Raw genomic sequence first — 26,191 nt, forward strand, 5'->3', positions numbered from 1 at the left:
ATTTGGATGTGGTTCGAACCTTGAAGTTCTATCTTCAGGCCTCGAAAGAATTCAGACAGACTTCATCTTTATTTGTTGTGTGTGTATTCGGGGAAGCGTAGGGGGCAGAAGGCCTCGTCCACTTCCCTATCCTTTTGGTTGAGGAGCTTGATTCGCTTGGCCTATGAGACAGCGGGACATAAGCCTCCTCAGAGGTTTACAGCTCACTCAACTAGGGCTGTGGCCTCTTCGTGGGCTGTTAAGAATGAGGCCTCTATGGAGCAGATTTGTAAGGCGGCTACTTGGTCCTCCTTACATACTTTTACAAAGTTTTACAAATTTGATGTTTTTGCTTCAGTGGAAGCAGTTTTTGGGAGAAAGGTATTGCAGGCTGTGGTGCCCTCAGAGTAGGGTCCGCCTCTTTTGCCCTCCCATTTTTTTCATTCAGTGTCCTCTAGAGCTTGGGTATTTGTTTCCCACAAGTAATGAATGAAGCCGTGGACTCTCCTCCCATTAAGTTGGAAAACATAAATTATGCTTACCTGATAATTTGATTTCCATCTGTGGGAGGAGAGTCCACGGCTCCAGCCCGTTTCTCCGGTGGGCGGACCTAAATTTAATTTTTTTCTTCTGGCACCATTTATACCCTGATATTTCTCCTACTGTTCCTTGTTCCCTCGGCAAAATGACTGGGGGATGAGGGGAGTGGGGGAAGTATTTAAGCCTTTGGCTGGGGTGTCTTTGCCTCCTCCTGGTGGCCAGGTTCTTAATTCCCACAAGTAATGAATGAAGCCGTGGACTCTCTTCCCACAGATGGAAATTAATTTATCAGGTAAGCATAATTTATGTTTTTACTGTAGCAAAACTTCACCCACCATTTGCCTTATTTATAGATGCCAATCTGCGCTTTAGTCTGCAGACAACAAGGGAAATATATGAAGCACAGTTATTTTCAGAGCTAAATTGCATTTAAAAGGACAACATAAATAATGAATGTATATTGCAAAGTTGTTTGATTATGCGTAAATAGACATTTCATATAAAAAATCTCAAACTGTTTAAAGTCCCTTTAATTTAATTTAATTTGAAACTAACACAACTCAGCACTACCTACCTGTTTGGCTCATAGGTAATTCCTACTACTGTTCATTGACCGTAAGTAGGAAGTACCTATCAGCCAATGAGCAGTAGTACATACCTGTATGAGTTTCAATTTAAATGTAAACCGCTTTTAATTTTTTTTTTTTTTTTTAATCACGCACACATTTAGATTTTGCTTTTTTTTATATGGATAACATAATTTTTTGAGTACACTGTTCATATGTTTTGCCACATATCTATAGAACCCCCATTGCATCATGACTGCCCTTCCCACTAGCATAAAGCCTTAGAATCCATTTATGTAATCCCCTTATGGTCTTAATCACCCACTAAGGCTATTTCAGTTATTTGAAATGGATATATATACTGTATATACTATATTCTTATATTACTGTTGAGAACTTTAATCCACTCTCTCATCCTTTCCCGCCTCGACTACTGCAATTCCGTCCTCTCTGGTCTACCTAGCTGCCGCACAGCTCCTTTACAATCCATTATGAATGCCTCTGCCAGACTCATCTTCCTTACTCGTCGCTCTTCATCTGCTGCACCTCTCTGCCATTCCCATCACTGGCTTTCTCTTGCCTCTAGGATTAAACATAAAATCCTCACCCTGACATATAAAGCTCTCAACTGCACTGCTCCCCCCTACATCTCAGAACTTGTCTCTAGATACTCTCCCTCCTGTCCCCTTCGATCAGCTCAGGATCTCCTCCTCTCCTCCTCTCTTGTTACTTCCTCACATTCACGTTTACAGGACTTCTCCAGACTGGCCCCCATCTTGTAGAACTCCCTGCCTCGCTCCATAAGACTCTCCCCTAGTTTTAACAGCTTCAAGCACTCCCTAAAAACTTTACTATTCAGGGATGCATACAACCAACACTAACCTTTCCTAACGCCATTGCTTTCCCCTTGAACCCCTTAGATTGTAAGCCTATGGGCCCAGCTGTTTACAGATCGCTTCATAAGAGCCGACTACAACAGTGAAACTCTCGGCAGGGCCCTCTACCCACTTGACCCCTACAAAAGCTATCCTGTACACCGACTATGTTTACAGCGCTGCGGAATCTGTTGGCGCTCTACAAATACCTGATAATAATAATATTCTGTCTTATAGTTGCTGCAGGCCGGATTGCGAGAGCTTCACGAAGAGACTGGATTACATCTGCAGGAAGGGCATTTCTCCTGGAGTATTCTTGGGCTTTGGGAGGTAACAGTGCCTGAACCCCACTTTGTTTATTGTTTTTTAAAGGGACACAACCAGTTCTATTCTTTTTTTTATCTCTACACTCTGTGTTTATAAGGCATTAGTTTGAAATTAATCAAAGCATTTTTGGAAACAACATCATTTATTCTTATCTGATAAATTCCTTTTTTTTTCTTGGTGGTGAGAATCCACAATTCATTGATTATTGTTGAGAATTCATCACCTAGCCACCTGGAGGAGGCAAAGACACCCTACAGAAAAAGCTTAATTATATCTCCTACTTCCTGATCCCTCCCAGTATTTTGTATAGCCAAGATAGGAGGAAGAAAGATAGAGTAGAGGTGCTAACTAAAACTGCAGACAAAAATAATTTTTGGGGCGGTTTTGTAGACTCTCACCACCAAGAAAGGAATTTATCAGTTAAGAATAAATGATGTTTTCTAATGTCGACGAGAGTCCACAATTCATTCATTACTGTTGGGAACTAATACCCAAGCTGTGAAGTCCACAAAGAAATGAGTGGGACAAAAGGAAAAGAAGGCAGGCAATAATTTACCAGAAACTGCAGTCTGAAGAATCTTCCTGCGAAAAACTTGCAAATGTATTTCACCGAACCCTCATTCCTAAAAGCCCAAGAAGTAGACACAGAATGAGCTGATTGAGCTGGAATACGTAAATATGTTACTGTCCTGTCACAAAGCAAACTGTGAAGTAAACTCTTCGTCCATGAAATTAAAGAAAGAGTAGTTGCCTTCTGCCCCAAAAGACTATGTAACAGAAGTTGCCTTCTGACCCAAAATACTATGAAAGTCTGTAGAAAAAAAAAAACAAAAACTCCAGGACTGCATTCAGAGTGTGCAATAACTACTTGTTGGAATTCAGAACCTGGCCACCAGGAGGAGGCAAAGACACCCCAGCCAAAGGCTCAAATACCTCACCCACTTCCCTCATATCCCAGTCTTTTTTTGCCTTTCGTCACAGGAGGTTGGCAGAGAAGTGTCAGAAATACGAAGTAGTTCCTTATGGAGGGTAGTACCCTTCGGAATGGGACTGGAGTTTTAAGTAGTCTTGTCAGCCTCTCAGTGAGAAAGTTAGGGTCTGGAGATGCAAGGTGAATCTTTCTGCGAACCCATCCAGACTCATATTAACAGCTCCTAAGCAATCAGTGTTGATGAGTTTTACTGCCTGCTTCCGTCACTCAAGTCCATGTCAGGAACAATGCTACAAGACTGTCAAACTTGAGAGGCTGTGTTTCTGTTCCACAGCATAGATTCTGGTAAGATTGTTTCATTTTTTTATACACATATGATAATGCAAGAAGACAGGGTCACAGTGTGGCTCCTTTCTCTTGTTAAGTGTGTTCAGTCCACGGGTCATCCATTACTTATGGGATATATTCTCCTTCCCAACAGGAAGTTGCAAGAGGATCACCCAAGCAGAGCTGCTATATAGCTCCTCCCCTCACATTTCATACCCAGTCATTCTCTTGCAAGTCTCAACAAAGAAGGAGGTCGCGAGAGGAGATAGGAGTTTTTTACCTAATTATTCTTCAATCAAAAGTTTATTATTTTAAAATGGCACCGGAGTGTGCTGTTTTTTTCTCTCAGGCAGTATTTAGAAGAAGAATCTGCGTTTTCTATGATCTTAGCAGACGTAACTAAGATCCACTGGCTGTTCTCGCACATTCTGAGGAGTGGGGTAACTTCAGAAAAGGGAATAGCATGCGGGGTTCCCCGCAAATGAGGTATGTGCAGTAATATTTTCTAGGAATGGAATTGACTAAGAAAACACTGCTGTTACCCATATGATGTAAGTACAGCCTTTAATGTAGTAGTAGCGACTGTTATCAGGCTGATAAATGTATGCGCAGTTGAGTTATTTTCTAGGGACTAGAATTTGACTGAGAAAATACTGTTAATACTGAAATAAATGTATGAGCCTTAACTGCAGTAGAAGCGACTGGTAGCAGGCTTAGTGATAACTTTGCATAACACTGGAAAGTTGTTTTTAAAACGTTTACTGGCATGTTATTCGTTTTGTGAGGTACTTTGGTGATAAATCTTTTTGGGCATGATTTTTTTCCATATGGCTAACGTATATATTTCTGCATAGAAACCGTTGTAACAGGTCTCCCACTGTTGTAATATGAGTGGGAGGGTCCTTTTTTAGCGCCTTGTTGCGCAGTTAAAATTCTAGCACAGTCTTCCTGCTTCTTCCTCCTTGATCCAGGACGTCTCCAGAGAGCTCAGGGGTCTTCAAAATTCATTTTTGAGGGAGGTAATCAGTCACAGCAGACCTGTGACAGTGTGTTTGACTGTGATAAAAGCGTTAAATCTTAAATTGATTATCCGTTTTTTGGGTATTGAGGGGTTAATCATCCGTTTGCTAGTGGGTGCAATCCTCTGCTAAATTCATTCATTTACTGTTATAATTGTTGGCTATAACTGAGTTAGTTCAATGTTATTTCAACTGTGACAGTTTTTTTGTGTTTTAAAAGCGCTGCAGCGTTTTTTCTATTGCTTGTAAATTTATTGAAAGATTTTTTTCCAAGCTTGCTAGCCTTCATTGTTAGTCTGTTTAAACATGTCTGATACAGATGAATCTACTTGTTCATTATGTTTAAAAGCCAATGTGGAGCCCAATAGAAATATGTGTACCAATTGTATTGATGTTACTTTAAATAAAAGTCAGTCTTTACTGGTAAAGAAATTATCACCAGACAACGAGGGGGAAGTTATGCCGCCTAACTCTCCTCACGTGTCAGTACCTTCGCCTCCCGCTCAGGAGGTGCGTGAGATTGTGGCGTCAAGTACATCAAGGCCCTTACAAATCACTTTGCATGATATGGCTAATGTTATGATAGAAGTATTATCTAATTTGCCTGAGTTAAGAGGCAAGCGCGATAGCTCTGGGTTAAGGACAGAGCGCGCCGATGACACGAGAGCCATGTCCGATACTGCGTCACAATTTGCAGAACATGAGGACGGAGAGCTTCATTCTGTGGGTGACGGATCTGATACGGGGAGACCGGATTCAGAAATTTCAAATTTTAAATTTAAGCTTGAGAACCTCCGTGTATTGCTAGGGGAGGTGTTAGCGGCTCTGAATGATTGCGACACGGTTGCAATCCCAGAGAAATTATGTAGGCTGGATAAATACTATGCGGTACCGGTGTGTACTGACGTTTTTCCTATACCTAAAAGGCTTACAGAGATTATTAGCAAGGAGTGGGATAGACCCGGTGTGCCCTTTTCCCCTCCTCCGATATTTAGAAAAATGTTCCCAATAGACGCCACCACACGAGACTTATGGCAGACGGTCCCTAAGGTGGAGGGAGCAGTTTCTACTTTAGCCAAGCGTACCACTATCCCGGTGGAGGATAGTTGTGCTTTCTCAGATCCAATGGATAAAAAATTAGAAGGTTACCTTAAGAAAATGTTTGTTCAACAAGGTTTTATATTGCAGCCCCTTGCATGCATTGCGCCCCGTCACTGCTGCAGCGGCATTCTGGTTTGAGTCTCTGGAAGAGGCTATTCGCACAGCACCATTGGATGAGATTATGAACAAGCTTAAAGCCCTTAAGCTAGCTAATGCATTTGTTTCGGATGCCGTTGTGCATTTAACCAAACTCACGGCTAAGAACTCCGGATTTGCCATCCAGGCGTGCAGAGCGCTATGGCTTAAATCCTGGTCAGCAGATGTAACTTCTAAATCTAAATTGCTTAATATTCCTTTCAAAGGGCAAACCTTATTCAGGCCCGGCTTGAAAGAAATTATTGCTGACATTACTGGTGGTAAGGGTCACACCCTTCCTCAGGACAGGGCCAAATCAAAGGCCAAACAGTCTAATTTTCGTGCCTTTCGTAATTTCAAGGCAGGAGCAGCATCAACTTCCTCCGCTCCAAAACAGGAAGGAACTGCTGCTCGTTACAGACAGGGTTGGAAAAGCAATCAATCCTGGAACAAGGGCAAGCAGGCCAGAAAGCCTACTTCTGCCCCTAAGACAGCATGAAGGACGGGCCCCCTATCCGGAAACGGATCTAGTGGGGGGCAGACTCTCTCTCTTCGCCCAGGCTTGGGCAAGAGATGTCCAGGATCCCTGGACGTTGGAGATCATATCTCAGGGATACCTTCTGGACTTCAAAGCTTCTCCTCCACAGGGGAGATTTCATCTGTCAAGGTTATCAACAAACCTAATAAAGAAAGAGGCATTTCTACAATGTGTACAAGACCTCTTAGTAATGGGAGTGATCCACCCAGTTCCGCGAACGGAACAAGGGCAAGGGTTTTACTCAAATCTGTTTGTGGTTCCCAAAAAAGAGGGAACCTTCAGACCAATCTTGGACCTAAAGTTCTTAAACAAGTTCCTAAGGGTTCCATCGTTCAAAATGGAAACTATTCGAACCATCCTACCCATGATCCAAGAGGGTCAGTATATGACCACAGTGGACTTAAAGGATGCCTACCTTCACATACCGATTCACAAAGATCATTATCGGTACCTAAGGTTTGTCTTTCTAGACAGGCATTTCCAGTTTGTAGCTCTTCCCTTCGGGTTGGCTACGGCCCCGAGAATTTTTACAAAGGTTCTGGGCTCACTTCTGGCGGTACAAAGACCGCGAGGCATAGCGGTGGCTCCGTACCTAGACGACATTCTGATACAAGCGTCGAGTTTTCAAAATGCAAAGTCTCATACAGAGATAGTTCTTGCATTTCTGAGGTCGCATGGGTGGAAAGTGAACGTGGAAAAGAGTTCTCTGTTACCACTCACAAGGGTTCCTTTTCTAGGGACTCTGATAGATTCTGTAGAGATGAAGATTTACCTGACGGAGTCCAGGTTATCAAAAATCCTAAACGCTTGCGTGTCCTTCATTCCATTCCAAGCCTATCAGTAGCTCAGTGCATGGAAGTAATCGGCTTAATGGTCGCGGCGATGGACATAGTGCCATTTGCGCGCCTGCATCTCAGACCGCTGCAACTATGCATGCTAGGTCAGTGGAATGGGGATTACTCAGATCTGTCCCCTTTACTAAATCTGGACCAGGAGGCCAGAGATTCTCTTCTCTGGTGGTTGTCGCGGGTTCATCTGTCCAAAGGAATGACTTTTCGCAGACCAGATTGGACGATTGTAACAACAGATGCCAGCCTACTAGGCTGGGGGGCAGTCTGGAACTCCCTGAAGGCTCAGGGATCGTGGACTCAGGAGGAGAAACTCCTCCCAATAAACATTCTGGAGTTAAGAGCAATATTCAATGCTCTTCTAGCTTGGCCTCAGTTAGCAACACTGAGGTTCATCAGATTTCAGTCGGACAACATCACGACTGTGGCTTACATCAATCATCAAGGGGGAACCAGGAGTTCCCTAGCGATGTTGGAAGTCTCGAAGATAATTCGCTGGGCAGAGTCTCACTCTTGTCATCTGTCAGCGATCTACATCCCAGGCGTGGAGAACTGGGAGGCGGATTTTCTAAGTCGCCAGACCTTTCATCCGGGGGAGTGGGAACTTCACCCGGAGGTGTTTGCTCAACTGATTCTTCGTTGGGGCGAACCGGAGCTGGATCTCATGACATCTCGCCAGAACGCCAAGCTTCCTTGTTACGGATCCAGGTCCAAGGACCCGGGAGCGGTGCTGGTAGATGCACTAGCAGCCCCTTGGGTTTTCAACATGGCTTATGTGTTTCCACCATTTCCGTTGCTACCTCGACTGATTGCCAGGATCAAACAGGAGAGAGCATCGTTGATTCTGATAGCGCCTGCGTGGCAACGCAGGACCTGGTATGCAGACCTAGTGGACATGTCCTGTCCACCATGGTCTCTGCCTCTGAGGCAGGACCTTCTAATTCAGGGTCCTTTCAACCATCCAAGCCTAATTTCTCTGAGGCTGACTGCATGGAGATTGAACGCTTGATTCTATCAAAGCGTGGTTTTTCGGAGTCGGTAATTGATACATTAATACAGGCTCGGAAACCTGTTACCAGAAAAATTTACCATAAAATATGGCGTAAATATTTATATTGGTGTGAAACCAAGAGTTACTCATGGAGTAAGGTTAGGATTCCTAGGATATTGGCTTTTCTACAAGAAGGTTTAGAAAAGGGTTTATCCGCTAGTTCGTTAAAGGGACAGATTTCCGCTCTGTCTATTCTTTTACACAAACGTCTGGCAGAGAATCCAGACGTCCAGGCCTTTTGTCAGGCTTTGGCTAGGATTAAGCCTGTGTTTAAAACTGTTGCTCCTCCGTGGAGCTTAAACTTGGTTCTTAAAGTTCTTCAGGGTGTTCCGTTTGAACCCCTTCATTCCATTGATATTAAGCTTTTATCTTGGAAAGTTCTGTTTTTGATGGCTATTTCCTCGGCTCGAAGAGTCTCTGAGTTATCTGCCTTACATTGCGATTCTCCTTATCTGATTTTTCATTCAGACAAGGTAGTTCTGCGTACTAAACCTGGGTTTTTACCTAAGGTTGTTTCTAACAGGAATATCAATCAAGAGATTGTTGTTCCTTCATTATGTCCTAATCCTTCCTCAAAGAAGGAACGTCTTTTGCATAATCTGGACGTAGTCCGTGCCCTGAAGTTCTACTTACAGGCAACTAAAGATTTTCGGCAAACTTCTTCTCTGTTTGTCGTTTATTCTGGTCAGAGGAGAGGTCAAAAGGCTTCGGCCAACTCTCTCTCTCTTTTTGGCTTCGTAGCATAATACGTTTAGCCTATGAGACTGCTGGACAGCAGCCTCCTGAAAGAATTACAGCTCATTCCACTAGAGCTGTGGCTTCCACCTGGGCCTTTAAAAATGAGGCCTCTGTTGAACAGATTTGCAAGGCTGCAATTTGGTCTTCACTTCATACCTTTTCAAAATTTTACAAATTTGACACTTTTGCTTCTTCGGAGGCTGTTTTTGGGAGAAAGGTTCTGCAGGCAGTGGTTCCTTCTGTTTAATGTTCCTGCCTTGTCCCTCCCATCATCCGTGTACTTTAGCTTTGGTATTGGTATCCCATAAGTAATGGATGACCCGTGGACTGAACACACTTAACAAGAGAAAACATAATTTATGCTTACCTGATAAATTTATTTCTCTTGTAGTGTGTTCAGTCCACGGCCCGCCCTGTCTTTTTTTGAGGCAGTTCTAAATTTTAATTAAAACTCCAGTCACCACTGCACCCTATAGTTTTTCCTTTCTCGTCCTGTTTCGGTCGAATGACTGAATATGACATGTGAGGGGAGGAGCTATATAGCAGCTCTGCTTGGGTGATCCTCTTGCAACTTCCTGTTGGGAAGGAGAATATATCCCATAAGTAATGGATGACCCGTGGACTGAACACACTACAAGAGAAATAAATTTATCAGGTAAGCATAAATTATGTTTTTATCTGTATGGAATCAAAGGTTAATATCTCCGGAAGGGGATTATTGAACAGGGCGGGTTAATCATATAATTAGTTTTTTATTATGTTTATGCTGCTACATGTGTGAGATGAAGCTCAGGCAGCAGTTAGAACATATAGCTTTTTACTTTAGTTTTGGATAAGCTGTGCAGCCTGTTTGGCTTGGTGCGCTTTTTTCTATAGCAGGGGTGGTCCTGCATGGTGCACCACGTGACCGGGTGTGGTCACACTGATATCCTTTTCTTCCTGACCGTGCGGTTTGCCGGAGACAAAGTCCTTTTACCACCAGACTTTACTGAACAGTTACAAATGGCAGTGTCTGCGGCCTTCAGTGCTTTACCCTGCCCTGCTAAGCGCAAGCAAAAGGTCAAATATTACTATCCTTCCCAGGGGTCATCTGCTAGCTTATTGGATTTATCTGATACCAGATTATCTGTTAATGAAAATTTCTCTGATACTTCAGAGGATGCTCTTTCTGGGTCAGAATCTGCTGCCTCTAAGCCTCCAGCTGCAGAGGAACTAGACTTTAGATTTTGGATTGAACATTTACGCTTTCTGCTAAAGGAAGTTTTGGCTACTTTAGAGGTTTCAGAGCCTAAACTGCCTGAGGAACCTTGTATTCCTAAATTAGATAAGGTCTACGAGGACAGGGTGGTGAACATTATTAAGAATAAATGGGAGAGACTTGTTTCTTCTTTTTCCCCTTCTTTTTCCTTTAAGAAATTGTTCCTGGTTCCGGACTCTCAATTGGAGTTGTGGGGTTCCATCCTTAAGATGGATGGCGCTATCTCTACTCTTGCTAAGCGCAATTCTATCCTTCTTGAGGATAGTTCATTGTTTAAAGAGCCCATGGATAAGAAGTTAGAAACTCTGTTAAGAAAGATGTTTCAACATATAGGATATTTGTTTTAACCGGCAGCGGCTGTTGCTGCGATTGCTGAAGTAGCTTCCTATTGGTGCGAATCCCATCGACGTGATCCAGGAAATAATTAAGGCCTTGAGAGTGGCTAATTCTTTTATTTGTGATGAAAATATGCATATTATTCGCCTGAATGCCAAGGCTTCAGGTTTTTCTGTTCTAGCCCGTAGGGCACTCTGGCTGAAGTCTTGGTCTGCTGGCTTGACTTCGAAATCTAGACGACTTTACCTCCCATTTAAGGGAAAGATTCTTTTTGGTCCTGGCCTGGACTCAATCATCTCCACGGTTACTGGAGGCAAGGGTGCTTTTTTACCGCAGCATAAGAAGAAAAAGCCTAAGGGGCAAGGTCCTAATTTTCATTCCTTTTGTTCGAATAAGGTCCAACGTCAGCAGCCCTCCACAAAGGGTGAGCAATCCAAGGGGACTTGGAAACCGGCTCAGTCCTGGAATAAATCCAAGCAGGACATGAAGCCCGCGAGTCAAAGTTGGCATGAAGGGATGGCCCCCGATCCAGATCTGGATCTTGTAGGGGTAGACTGTCACTCTTTTCGGAAGCTTGGTTTGGGGACATGCAAGACCCGTGGGTCCTGGAGGTCATTGCTCAGGGATACAGGATAAGTTTCAAGTCCAATCCACCCAGAGGCAGATTCCTCTCGTCAAACCTGTCTTCAAGGCCAGATAAAAAGATAGGCCTTTTTAGGGTGTGTGAGGGATCTCTCCTCCCTGGGAGTCATTGTACCGGTACCTCTAGCAGAAAGAGGACTGGGATATTACTCAAACCTTTTTGTGGTTCCAAAGAAGGAGGGTATTTTTTGCCTGATTCTGGACCTAAAGTGTTTAAACAAATTCCTATCTGTCCCCTCATTCAAGATGGAGGCAATACGGTCCATTCTTCCCTTAGTTCAGGAAGGACAGTTCATGACCCTGGTAGACCTGAAGGATGCTAACCTTCACGTTCCAATACACAAGGAACACTTCAAGTTCCTCTGAGTTGCGTTCATGGAACAGCACTTACAGTTTATTGCACTTCCGTTTGGTCTAGCTACTGTTCCAAGAGTCTTTACAAATGTTCTAGGGCAGGGGTCGCCAACCTTTCGGACCTCAGGGACCACTGAACTCACAATTTTGAATCCCGTGGACCACTAACATTAATTTCTTTTTAAAGGTAAAAACCTCTATAATGTGTGTGTGTATAAGTATATATATATATATCCACACACATACTGTATAAACATAACTAGTATAACCATAGCTAAGTTTACATTATGTATATAGTTATACATTTTAAAAAATTATTTTTTGGAATGAACTAATTAAATGACAAAACTGAGAGAATACTTCCAAATTTCAGATGAAGGCGAGTGCCAACTTTTGAGCTGGAAACAGAGAGGCAGAAAGTGGGGTAAAAAGAATGTTTAAAAGGACCTCAAGACTTCCAAGTTACTTCCCCAGTTAGGAATTATTCAAAATTACGTATGATCCAGTGTTCCCTCTAAGGCCAGTTTTGTGTGCAGCCCAGCAGTGAAACAGTTAATAAGAGAACCATACCTTCCAGTCTGCATTGTGCAATGTTTGCTAATTGCTGGGTGTGGTTACTTGATTAACTGTTTCACTGCTGGTCCGCACAAAAAACTGGTCTTAGAGGGAACAGTGGTATGATCATAGACAGATATCAGAATCATAAATTAAATTTATATCAGAAAGCTCTCAAAATGGATGTGAGCTAACCACGACTGATATTTCTGGCAATTACTATAATACTGGTGGGATATGGCTGATCTGCTGGATGGCAATTACTGGAATTCATGTGGAATACAATTATTAGAATGAAAAATAATATTTAATACAAAAAATAAGATGGAGGGGAGGAAGGCAAACAGTGATGTAAGTCAATATGAAGGAATTAGGAAAACTACTACAAAAACAGGTAAAGGGAAGAAAATTAATTAATTTTCTTTTTTAATATACTTTAATTCCACTATTTCAAGCCAAGACTATACCAACCTCTGCTGGCTTTAGAATGGAAGCATCTTCCTCTGAGCAGCGTGCCGGGCAAGAGGAGTTAAAAATACAATCTAGCCACGCAAGTTGCTCAGTATTACACAATGTGCGTAGGGAGATTGTAATTTAACCGATTTTTCACTGATGTCCAGCCAGGCACTGTAGGGAGTTGTGGCGCGACAGGGGTGACACCATCAGAGGACATTCATTCCTGCTTGATGGTGTCAAGGACCACCAACGTCTTCTCGTGGACCACCAGTGGTCCACGGACCACTGGTTGGCGACCGCTGTTCTAGGGGCTCTGCTCGCAGTGGCCAGAACCAGAGGTTTAGCAGTAGCGTCATACTTAGACGATAATCTGGTTCAGGTCAGAGATGTTACAAGCTAACTTCCAATTGTCTTGCCCTCCAGACCTCCTTAAGGCTCGGTGTATGGAGGTAATTTGTCTCATGGTGTCCTGCATGGACATCATTCCTTTTGCCAGATTCCTTCATAGTCTAAAGATAGAACATCAAGGCCCGAACCACATCCAAATTGTGAATTAACCGTTCCTTCGAAGGAGGAGGATTAGGACACACCTCTCTTGCTGACTCTGGTGCATACTGTGTGATGCTGCTCATTTCCTGCACTTCCTTTTATGGCCAGACTGGTGTACATCATCCGTGTGAGACAGGATGCAGTCTCAGAATTGTGATGTTATCAAATATTATTTAAAGGGCCTCTGTCCAGTATGCTTTGCCCTTGCGTTGTCTCAGACCTGTTTGTGAGAGCTCCTGTGTATTACCTGGCTGTCTTACGTCCCTCCTGGTTCCTGATCCCTGGCTTGTTCCTGACTCTGCTGTTCTCCTTGTTCCTGATTCCGGCTCGTCTGACTATTCGCTTTGGCTCCTGACTCGGCTCGTCTGACTACCAGTTCTGGTTTTGATTCCTGGCTTGTTATTTGACTTGTGGACTTTTTATTATTTTTTGCTATCCATGCCTAATCCATGACTAATTTAGACAGATACACACACAAAAAAAATGTTTTCCACACAAACACATCCATACACTTCTGTATCCAACAACATTTTACTCAAAAACATTTGGGTCCTTTCAGAACCAACACTTTTTTACAGAAAAATAGCTGGATCCTACCGGATCCATGCCAAATTTAGGCAAATATGCACAAAATTGAAGTGTTTTCCACACAAACACATCCAGACACTTCTGTATCCAACAACATTTTACTCAAAAACATTTGGGTCCTTTCAGAACCAACAGTTTGGATCCAGCTGTTTTTCTGTAAAAACTGTTGGTTCTGAAAGGACCTAGATGTTTTCGTGTAAAAAATTGTGCAATCCAGAAGTGCCTGGGTGTGTTTGTTTGGACAAAAATGTAATTTGTGTATATTTGTCTAAATAAACATGGCTATGGCAGGATCAGATTATTTTTGTGTAAAAAATGTGTTTGTTCTGAAAGGACCCAGATGGTTTTGTGTAAAATAGTGATGGATCCAGAAGTATCTGGAGGTATTTGTGTGGAAAACACTTACATTTGTGTATATCTGTCTAAATTAGGCATGGATCCGGCAGGATCTGGCTGTTTTTTGTGTAAAAAAGTGTTGGTTCTTAAAGGGACCAGATGGTTTTTTTGTAAAAGTATCTGGATGTGTCTGTGTGGAAAACAAAAACATTTGTGTATATCTGCCTAAATTAGACATGGATCGGGCATGTTTTCTGTAAAAAAGTGTTGGTTCTGAAAGGACACAGATGTTTTTGTGTAAAATATTATTGGATCCAGAAGTGTCTGGATGTGTTTGTATAGAAAATATTTAAATTTGAGGATATCTGTCTAAATTAGACATGAATCTGGCAGGTTCCGGCTGTTTTGAAGCAAAAAAAAAGTGTTGGTTCTGAAAGGACACAGATATTTTGGTGTAAAATATTGAAGGATACAGAAGTGTCTGGATGTGTTTGTGTGGAAAATACTTAATTTTGTGTATTTCTGTCTAAATTAGGCATGAATCCAGCAGGATCTGTCTGTTTTTCTGAAAAGAAGTGTTGGTTCTGAAAGGACCCAAATGTTTTTGTGTAAAATATTTATGGATCCAGAAGTGTCTGGGTGTGTTTGTGTGTATTTGTCTAAATTAGGCATGGATCCAGCTGAAAAAAATGTTGATTCTGAAAGGACCCAAATGTTTTTGAGTAAAATGTTGTTGGATACAGAAGTGTATGGATGTGTTTGTGTGGAAAACACCTACATTTGTGTGTATTTGTCTAAATTTGGCATGGAACCGACAGGATCTGGCAGTTTTTCTGTAAAAAAAAAAAAAACGTGTGGGTTCTGAAAGGACCAAAATGTTTTGAGTAAAATGTTGGTTACAGAAGTGTCTGGATGTGTTTGTGTGGAAAACACTTAAATTTGTGTGTATTTTTCTAAATTAGTCATGGATCCAGAAGAATCCGGCTTTTACCCACACCCGAAAACAAGTGCGAAGGCAAAGTGGTGAGAAAGCAATTAACGCTTTCCATGCTGGAGAAAAAAATTGCCACCCGTGATGTGCAATAAAAAGTTGCATGCCTAAAAACTCACTCCAGTACTACAAAGCTCTGACTGCCACAAAAAAAATAAGGGGGGGGGACAGGAGCCCATACATTTAACTACAGCTGGTTGTGTTCCTGGTCTGTGAAAAATAATTGCAATGTGTGTGCCAACATCAAATGCAACATGAACAGCAAAGTGCAAATAATAATGTCCCCCAAAGCACACTAATAAAGGCATTGAATAAAGATTACATCGTACCTCCAAACACTTCCTGTGCTTATATGAGTGATTTATGTGCAAACTCCTGTATAGAGAAAAAAGGAGGGTACTTCGGGGTTTGAAAAATTCTAAGGGGGTGAATCTGGCTATCAGTACTCACTGTGTACTTGTATGTCGCTTGTGGGTTATTATGAGACATTCAGGCACTTACCCCAAAGAAGGATCTCACCGCACTGCTCTCTCCACAGGGAGCAGTAAAAAGTCCATCCTGTACTGTAACTACCAGTAGAGGATACACTGAGGGAATACATTAGTAATGCCAACAGGAGGAGGCTTAGGAACTTCCTGGCGACACCCGTGGTCAGCTTGTGGCTATAACTCCAGTGAAAAGATTTACATTGCCCAGCTAGCACTCCTGAATCCCTCTCTCCTATATCTTTACCTGCTCCTATAAACGAAGCAAAGAAATACTGTGAGGGATCAGGAAGTAGAAGAGATATTTAAGCTTTTTCTGTAGGGTGCCTTGGCCTCCTCCTGGTGGCCAGGTGATGACTTCCCAATAGTAATGAATGAATGAATCATTGACTCTTACCACCGTTAGAAAGGAATGCATGTTCCAGTCTCCCAAAACAATTATGGGTGTTGCGCATAAACATACATTTTCAATGTCAATTTACCATTTCCTTCATGCAAAAATATTTTTTAAGTTTCATTTCTGCAATATCTGTGCACAACGGAAACATTGGAGTTTAATGCCCATTGAATCCTTAGTGTTATAATTTGAGGCTTCTTCTTGGAAGTGCTGTATATCAACCCGATCTTCTATAAAGTAGTACTCACATGTAGTTCTGTGTGCATTACATTCCCTTCCTGCTCTGACGTTTTCTCACGTTCTCTTTCCTCCAATCAGTCAGCTTTCCCTCCCATGCTGAGTCGCGGACTGCCCAAGCGTCACCATATTGTTACTTACTTGCTGGTTCAGTCTACTGAAACACATCTGCAGCTGCAGGTAGGTTACAAGCAATATATGCCGTTTACAGTGGGTATAGGTTTTGTACAGGTAATAGTGAATAAAATATGGACATACTTGTTGCATTTCTTGACACTTAAATGGTCATTATAGTAAATATTTTGGTTGGTTGTTTCATCTAAACAAATCACATTTTCAAATGTAACTATCAGAGGCATTTCCTTCAGCAGTAAAACAGTGGCAGTTGTCCTTATCAAACCACTAAGGATTAGTAGGAAGTTAAAAAAATAAACTACATTCAGGCCTACGTGAGAATAACATAAGGTTGTTTCTTTTTTAGATGAAATTTAGTATTAAAACGATCCTTTAAGTTTGATTTGTCATTTCATTGATTTAATAAATATATATTATAATATATGTCATTGGCAATGTGCAGAATCATGTACAGAAAAATAACTGAGTTGTCAATATTATGCACATTGTTGAATATAAGTCTTGTAAATAAAAATTATACCTTTATATAGTGACTTTGTAAATAAGTTGTATCCACTAGATGTAAAATTGCAGATTTCAGCCAGGATCATATTTCAGAGCTGAGAGTGAAAAGTTACCTTTGGGGGGGTGGGGGGGCTTGTTACATTAGTGCCGTGGTAACCAGGTGCACAGGAAAATAAGTTAACAGCTCAGCATTAACCCCTAAACCTCTGGCCTCCCACATCACTAACACTGAATAAATATATTAACCCCTAAACCTAACCCTAAGTCTAACCCTAACGTAACCCTAACCCCCCTAACTTTAACATAATTAAAATAATTCTAAATAAAACCTACTATAAACCCTAAGCTAGCTACAATATAACTAATAGATACATTGGTATCTATTATCTTAGGTTTTATTTTTATTTCACAGCTAAGTTTGAATTTATTTTAACTAGGTAGACTAGTTAGTAAATAGTTATTAACTATTTACTAGCTACCTAGTTAAAATAGACAAATTTACCTGTAAAATAAAACCTAACCTGAGTTACAATAACACATGACATTACAATAAAATTAAATAAATTAAATTAAAAAAATACATTTATCTAAATTACAAAAAATAATAAACACTAAATTACACAAAATAAAAAAAGAAATTATCAAAAATAAAAACAAATTACTCCTAATCTAATAGCCCTATCAAAATAAAAAAGCCCCCCCAAAATAAAAAAAAACTAGCCTACACTAAACTGCCAATAGCCCTTAAAAGGGCCTTTTGTTGGGCATTGCCCCAAAGAAATCAGCTCTTTTACCTGTAAAAATAAAATAAAAATACAAACAACCCCCCAACAGTAAAACCCACCACCCACACAACCAAACCTCCAAAATAAAATCCTATCTAAATAAACCTAAGCTCCCCATTGCCCTGAAAAGGGAATTTGGATGGGCATTGCCCTTAAAATGGCATTTAGCTCTTTTACGTTGCCCAAAACCCAATAAACCCTTAAAAAAACCTAACACTAACCCCCGAAGATCCACTTACAGTTTTTGAAGACCGGACATCCATCCTCATCCAGCCGGCGAAGTCTTCATCCAAGCGGCAAGAAGTCCTCAACGAAGCCGGGAGAAGCCTTCATCCAAGCGGCAAGAAGTCCTCAACGAATCCGGGAGAAGTCTTCATCCAAGCGGCAAAAAGTCATCCTCCAGGCGGGCAGGTCTTCATCCAGACGGCATCTTCTATCTTCATCCTTCCGACTCAAAGCAGCTCCATCTTCAAGACATCTGGCGCAGAGCATCCTCTTCATACAGTCCCAGCTGTACACGGAAGGTTCCCTTTAAAGGGACGTCATCCAAGTTGGCGTCCCTTGAATTCCGATTTCAATTCAATCGGAATTAGAGGGTAAAAAATCCTATTGGCTGATGCAATTGGATTGAGATCGCATTCTATTGGCTGAATTTTTTACCCTTTAATTCCGATTGGCTGATAGAATTCTATCAGCCAATTGGAATTCAAGGGACACCATCTTGGATGACGTCCCTTAAAGGGAACCTTCAGTGTACGGCTGGGACCGTATGAAGAGGATGTTCCGCGCTGGATGTCTTGAAGATGGAGCCGCTCTGCGTCAGAAGGATGAAGATAGAAGATGCCGTCTGGATGAAGACTTCTGTCCGCCTGGAGGACGACTTCTTGCTGCTTGGATGAAGACTTCTCCCGGCTGGATGAGGATAGATGTACGGTCTTCCAAAACTGTAAGCGGATCTTCGAGGGTTAGTTAGGTTTTATTAAGGGTTTATTGGTGGGTTTTATTTTTAGCTTAGGGTTTGGGCAATGTAAAAGAGCTGAATTCTCTTTTAAAAGCAATGCCCATCCAAATGCCCTTTTCAGGGCAATGGGTAGCTTAGGTTTTTTTAGGTAGATTTTTATTTTGGGGGGGGTTGGTTGTGTGGGTGGTGGGTTTTACTGTTGGGGGTTGTTTGTATTTTTATTTGCCCGGTAAAAAAAAGCTGATTTCTTTGGGGCCCTTTTAAGGGCTATTGGAAGTTTAGTTTAGGCTAGGGGTTTTATTATTTTGGGGGGGGGGGGCTTTTGTATTTTGATAGGGCTATTAGATTAGGTGTAATTAGTTTAAATATTTGATCATTTATTTTTATTTTGTGTAACTTAGTTTTTTTTTGTAATTTAGTTAATTGTATTTCATTAATGTAATTTATTTAATTTTAGTGTAATATTAGGTTTTAGTGTACGGCAGGTTAGGTTTTATTTCACAGGTAAATTTGTATTTATCTTTACTAGGTAGTTAGTAAATAGTTAAAAACTATTTACTAACTAATCAACCTAGTTAAAATAAATACAAACTTACCTGTGAAATAAAAATAAAACATAAGCTAGATACAATATAACTATTCGTTATTTTGTAGCTAGCTTATGTTTTATTTTACAGGTAAGTATTTATTTAGTTTTAAATAGGAATAATTTAGGTATTAATTGTAATTTTTATTTGGAATTATTTGAATTATGTTAAAGTTAGTGGGTGTTAGGGTTAGATTTAGGGGTTAATAACTTTAGTATAGTGGCGGCAACATTGAGGGCAGCAGATTAGGGGTTAATAAGTGTAGTTAGGTGGCAGCGATTTTGGGGGCAGCAGATTAGGGGTTAATAACAGTAATGTAGGTTGCGGCGATGTTAGGGACAGCAGATTAGGGGTTAATAAGTGTATGTAGGTGGCGACGACATTGGGGGCATCAGATTAGGGGTTAATATTTAACTGGTGTTTGCGATGTGGGAGTGTGGCGGTTTAGGGGTTAATATGTTTATTATAGTGGCGGTGATGTCCGAAGCGGCAGATTAGGGGTTAATAATTGTATTTTAGTGTTTGCGATGCGGGAGGGCCTCGGTTTAGGGGTTAATAGGTAGTTTATGGGTGTTAGTGTACTTTCTAACACTTTAGTTATGAGTTTTATGGTACAGCTTTGTAACGTAAAACTCATAACTACTGACTTTCAGGTGGTGGTACAGATCTTGTAGTTATAGGCTGTACCGCTCACTTTTTGGCCAGACAGGCAAACTCGTAATAGCGGTGCTATGGAAGTCCCATTGAAAAATGACTTTTTGAAAGGTGCGGCAGTTACATTGCGTGACGGCCAAAAAGGTGTGCGGTACAGCTATACCTACAACACCTGTAATAGCAGCGGTAGTGAAAAAGAGCCATAACGCTGCTTTTTCACTCATAACGCACAACTCGTAATCTAGCCGTTTGTCTCTGCGCTCTTATGATTTTAGAAATCAAAACTTCTGTATCGCACAACAAAAATGTCAACCCCTTTATGCACAAATACAATCTATGTCAGATATGTACATACAGGGAGTGCAGAATTATTAGGCAAGTTGTATTTTTGAGGATTAATTTTATTATTGAACAACAACCATGTTCTCAATGAACCCAAAAAACTCATTAATATCAAAGCTGAATAGTTTTGGAAGTAGTTTTTAGTTTGTTTTTAGTTATAGCTATTTTAGGGGGATATCTGTGTGTGCAGGTGACTATTACTGTGCATAATTATTAGGCAACTTAACAAAAAACAAATATATACCCATTTCAATTATTTATTTTTACCAGTGAAACCAATATAACATCTCAACATTCACAAATATACATTTCTGACATTCAAAAACAAAACAAAAACAAATCAGTGACCAATATAGCCACCTTTCTTTGCAAGGACACTCAAAAGCCTGCCATGCATGGATTCTGTCAGTGTTATGATCTGTTCACCATCAACATTGCGTGCAGCAGCAACCACAGCCTCCCAGACACTGTTCAGAGAGGTGTACTGTTTTCCCTCCTTGTAAATCTCACATTTGATGATGGACCACAGGTTCTCAATGGGGTTCAGATCAGGTGAACAAGGAGGCCATGTCATTAGATTTTCTTCTTTTATACCCTTTCTTGCCAGCCACGCTGTGGAGTACTTGGACGCGTGTGATGGAGCATTGTCCTGCATGAAAATCATGTTTTTCTTGAAGGATGCAGACTTCTTCCTGTACCACTGCTTGAAGAAGGTGTCTTCCAGAAACTGGAAGTAGGACTGGGAGTTGAGCTTGACTCCATCCTCAACCCGAAAAGGCCCCACAAGCTCATCTTTGATGATACCAGCCCAAACCAGTACTCCACCTCCACCTTGCTGGCGTCTGAGTCGGACTGGAGCTCTCTGCCCTTTACCAATCCAGCCACGGGCCCATCCATCTGGCCCATCAAGACTCGCTCTCATTTCATCAGTCCATAAAACCTTAGAAAAATCAGTCTTGAGATATTTCTTGGCCCAGTCTTGACGTTTCAGCTTGTGTGTCTTGTTCAGTGGTGGTCATCTTTCAGCCTTTCTTTCCTTGGCCATGTCTCTGAGTATTGCACACCTTGTGCTTTTGGGCACTCCAGTGATGTTGCAGCTCTGAAATATGGCCAAACTGGTGGCAAGTGGCAACTTGGCAGCTGCACGCTTGACTTTTCTCAGTTCATGGGCAGTTATTTTGCGCCTTGGTTTTTCCACACGCTTCTTGCGACCCTGTTGACTATTTTGAATGAAACGCTTGATTGTTCGATGATCACGCTTCAGAAGCTTTGCAATTTTAAGAGTGCTGCATCCCTCTGCAAGATATCTCACTATTTTTTACTTTTCTGAGCCTGTCAAGTCCTTCTTTTGACCCATTTTGCCAAAGGAAAGGAAGTTGCCTAATAATTATGCACACCTGATATAGGGTGTTGATGTCATTAGACCACACCCCTTCTCATTACAGAGATGCACATCACCTAATATGCTTAATTGGTAGTAGGCTTTCGAGCCTATACAGCTTGGAGTAAGACAACATGCATAAAGAGGATGATGTGGTCAAAATACTAATTTGCCTAATAATTCTGCACTCCCTGTAGATGAAATCAAAGATATGGAGCTACTAATGATAAATAAAAAGTCTTTTATTGTTGTTCAAAACGTTAAAAAGTAGGAAGCATCCCACAATGAAGCAGATGACTAAGCACCAATGCTGACATGTTTCAGCCCTCAGGCCGTAATCATAGCATGCGGTACTAGTAGAAAGGTGTAGCTTTAAACAGGTAAAATATTACCTGATTGGACAAACTTAATTAAAACAAATACGCCCTCATGCATCACAATGTCAATAACACTTACATGCCAGAATGAAGTGCTAAAATGGTGCACCCAATGATAACAGCAATTGCATAAAGAGGGGCACAGTTTGAAATCACATATGCAAATATACAGGACTAACATAGTATATAAAGAGGATATTATATATAAAACAATGCAGATACAATTTAAATATGGATAGCAGCAACAGAAACGTACATAGAGCATCACTTCCAGTAATAGGGTTTTTACTAGTAATGAGGATAATATCGCCTCATATAGCTTGATATACTGTTCCGATGTAGGATGACATTCCTCAAGTCGTCAAATGGTTTACTCAGGACATAATTAAATTATGTCCCAATAAAAATCACTTTCTCTAAAACTTGAGGTATTTGTATCCGGGGATATTATAAATATATACTAGATCATTTAGGCGAATACGTTATCCTCAAGGACCTAGCTAGACCAGAATCTGATATTGGGGTCGATTTATGAAGCAGCGGTTGCTGCTTCCAACTCACTCCGATTCAGTTCTGCCTTTTCCCAAGACCGCTGCTCCTTAACTCGTCCGCCCCCTGATTGACACCCCCTGCTAGCAGCCGATTGGCCGCAAATCTGCAGGGGGCGGTATTGCACCAACAGTTCACCAGAACTGCTGGTCCATTGATAAATGCCAACAGCGTATGCTACATTGTATCATGTCCGGCCACACAATAGTAAATTGACCACTAATATATTTACACTAGTGACATGACTTACTGTTATTTTGTTTTTGGTAATTTGTTTATATTGTTATTTCTTGATGTTTATTGTAAAACATTAACCAGTTGGACTAAGCAATGTTATCAAAAATATTTTGTTGGACTGTGTCAGATATGTACATTGCCTTCTTACTTATGTATATGCTCTAACTCTGGAAAATGAAGAAATAAAATAAACAAAAAAACATAGATCACTGCCAGCATTATACAGCCATGCCGGCCAGTGACTCCCTGGCTTTAGGCAGCTAGATAGGGATTGTGGGAAAACAGAAGTGAATACTACATACGTATACATATAACACTACAAAGCACAGTTTTTCTTTGTTTTAGCAGATTTAGCTGCAAAATATGTAATTAATGCATATTACAAAGTTTATCATCATGTAATGCTTGATTTTACTAGTACACATGTTTTGGTGTATCCTGTACATTTAAATAGACACTCAAGTCAAAATTAAAGAGATACTTAACCCAAATTTTGTCTTTCATGATTTAGACAGAACATGCAATTTTAAGAAACTTTCTAATTTTCTCCTAGTAACAATTTTCTTTGTTCTCTTAATATCTTTATTTGAAAAGCAGGAATGTGACGCTTAGGAGTCCGCCCATTTTAGGTTCAGCATCTGGTGGCTACCAATCAAATGTAGCCACCAATCAGCAAGCGCTACTCATGGTGCTTAACAAAAAATAGGCCGGCTACTAAGCTTTCATTTCTGCCTTTTCAAATAAAGATACCAAGCGAACAAAGAATAAAATTACAATAGGAGTAAACTAGAAAGTTGCTTAAAATTGAATGCTCTATCCGAATCATAAAAGAAAAAAAAATTGGGTTTAGTGTCCCTTTAAATGTTCACAGTTCTACTTCCATTTCCTACTGAGCATATGTAAGAATTGACAGAATATACATATATGCATTTGTGGTTGGCTGATGGAGTGGAAATAGACATAACTTTAAAATTTGTCATTTGAGTTAGACTAAGTGCTATTGCATTGTCTTTTTATCATGCATTTGTTGATTATGCAAATTAAATGGTCCTTTAATGTTGTTGCTGTGTCCCAGGAGAGACTCTATCCAGATGAGCAGGAGGTCACAGCTTGTGCCTGGCTAGACTCAGATATAGTAAAGCATATTGCTGCAGTAGAAGACAGAATAAAGAATTCTGGGAAGGACATGAGCAACCTACCTACTACTGTCAGGTAAGTAGTTAACACATTGTCACGGCATCAGTGAACACATCTGCAGTATTATTTCGTAGCAAGAGAATTATCTTTTAACCATTTGAACGTTCTACTTAATAACATTTATAGTACAGGTAGAAAACCCTTTATCCAAACTGCTTGTGACCGTAAAAGGTTTGGATTTGGGAATAAGTTTGGAATTCTGTATTTATTTGGAACATACACGGATAAGGTTACATAGCTGGATAAGGGCATTGCTTTTGTAATCACATAGTGTGAGGCTGTATTGTATATGGAGAAAGAGAAGGGGTTACCTTTTAGAACATTTGTAGGAAATTATAAACTAAAGGTATTCAGTACGTCTGTATTTAAACTATTTAGATATTTAAATTTTAAAATTAAACTTACATGATTCAGAGCAAGCAATTTTAAACATCTTTCCAATTTACTTCCATTAACAAAATGTGCACAGTCTTTTTATATTTACAATTTTTGAGTCACCAATTCTTACTGAGCATATTCAAGAATTTACAGAATATACTTATATGCATTTGTGATTGGCTGATGGCTGTCACATGATACAGGAGGAGTGGAAATAGACATAACTGAAATTTGTCAGAAAAAAAATCTACTACTTACTTGAAGTTCAGACTAAGTGCTTTTGCATTGTCTTTTTATCATGCATTTGTTCATTATGCAAATCTACTGTATTTACTGGTCCTTTAAAACATAAGGTCAGATAGATTAGGAGATCCTAAAAGGTTTGCAGATTTTGATAACCAGGATTTGGGTTTCATCTCTCTCGATACAGATTGTATAATGCAATATCCTGACTCTAGCATTTTAACATGAAGTCCTAGGGGCCAAATTATCAAGCTCCGAATGGAGCTTGATGTCCCTTGTTTCCGGCAAGCCTTCAGGCTCACCGGAAACAGAAGTTATGAAGCAGCAGTCTATAGACCGCTGTTCCATAATTTGTCCGCCTGCTCTGAGGCCGCGGAGAGAAATAAAGGGGGCGGTACTGCACAAACAGTTCTGGTGAACTGCTTGTGCAAGATAAATGCCGTCAGCATATGCTGCCGGCATTTATCAATGTGCAGCAGACATGATACGCTACATCGTATTATGTCCGCTCGCACATTAATAAATAGGCCCCCTCCAGAGTATTTTAAAGCCCATATTCTTGTATCCTTATGTTTAGGACTTGTTCTTTAAAGGGACAGTAAAGTCCAAATTAAGCATGATTCACATAGGGCATGTAATTTTAAACAACGTTCCAATTTACTTTTATCATCAAATTTGCTTTGTTCTCTTGGTATTCTTTGTTAAAAGCTAAACCTAGGTAGGCTCATATGCTAATTTCTAAGCCCTTGAAGGCTGCCTCTTATCTCAATGCATTTTGACAGTTTGTTACAGCTAGAGGGTGTTAGTTCATGACAACATTGTGCTCACTCCCATGGAGTTATTTATGAGTCAGCACTGATTGGCTAATGCAAGTCTGTCAAAATAACTTAAATTAGGGGGCAGTTTGCAGAGGCTTAGATACAAGGTAATCACAGAGGTAAAACGTGCATTAGTTATGCAAAACTGGGGAATTTGTAATAAAGGGATTATCTATCTTTTAAAACAATATCATTTTTGGTGTTGACTGTCCCTTTAAGACATATCCCATAAAATTACCCTGAGAATAATTTTAAATATTAAAAATGATCTATACAACCATTAATAATGGTTATACTGTATACTTTACAAAGATCATTCAAATCTAAATTCAGCTAATGTCAGAAATGCACTATAAAATATCACACTTAGGGACACTTAGGGATATAATGAATCATTAGATACTGATACACCTGTGGGACAGAGCTTTTGCCATACAGGAATTTAATATATAATTTATCAGCTCTTTCAGAAATAAACAGGAAAATACTTGAATAAAAATACATTTAAAATAGTCACTAAAACTATTTGTACCATTAAACATCTTCATAAATTAGTTGACACTTCAAAACTATTTGCCTTATTATTTGAAACCAGCAAAAATTCTTGAGCGTTTCAGCTCAATCTCAAAGTCTCCGTCAGTACTGCCAGGAAACAGTTCAATAGGCATTTTATATAATTAAATAAATACAGCTCTGGGAAAAAAAATAAGAGACCACTGCAAAATTATCAATTTCTTTGGTTTGACTGTTTATATGTATATGTTTTATTCTATAAACTACTGACAACATTTCTCCCAAATTCCAAATAAAAATATTGTCATTTATTATATAATCTGTAGTCATCACTATCCTTGTGTTAGAGGAGGAGACCTGGATGCTCTCTT

The 26,191-nt window shown here is 40.4% G+C and overlaps 1 protein-coding gene across 2 annotated transcripts in view; it reads left to right on the top strand.

The window, feature by feature from the left end:
- The window catches only part of NUDT17 (nudix hydrolase 17), a 121,666-nt gene that overhangs the window by 89,662 nt on the left and 5,813 nt on the right, over nt 1-26,191 (top strand). For both annotated transcript variants that reach the window (XM_053704514.1, XM_053704520.1), the window contains 3 exons: nt 2,198-2,290; nt 16,241-16,339; nt 23,747-23,883. In XM_053704514.1, coding sequence (XP_053560489.1) covers nt 2,198-2,290; nt 16,241-16,339; nt 23,747-23,883 — 329 coding nt within the window. The remainder of the gene's footprint in view (nt 1-2,197; nt 2,291-16,240; nt 16,340-23,746; nt 23,884-26,191) is intronic.

The sequence above is a fragment of the Bombina bombina genome, chromosome 1 (assembly GCF_027579735.1).
Source record: "Bombina bombina isolate aBomBom1 chromosome 1, aBomBom1.pri, whole genome shotgun sequence".
Lineage (NCBI taxonomy): Eukaryota > Metazoa > Chordata > Amphibia > Anura > Bombinatoridae > Bombina > Bombina bombina.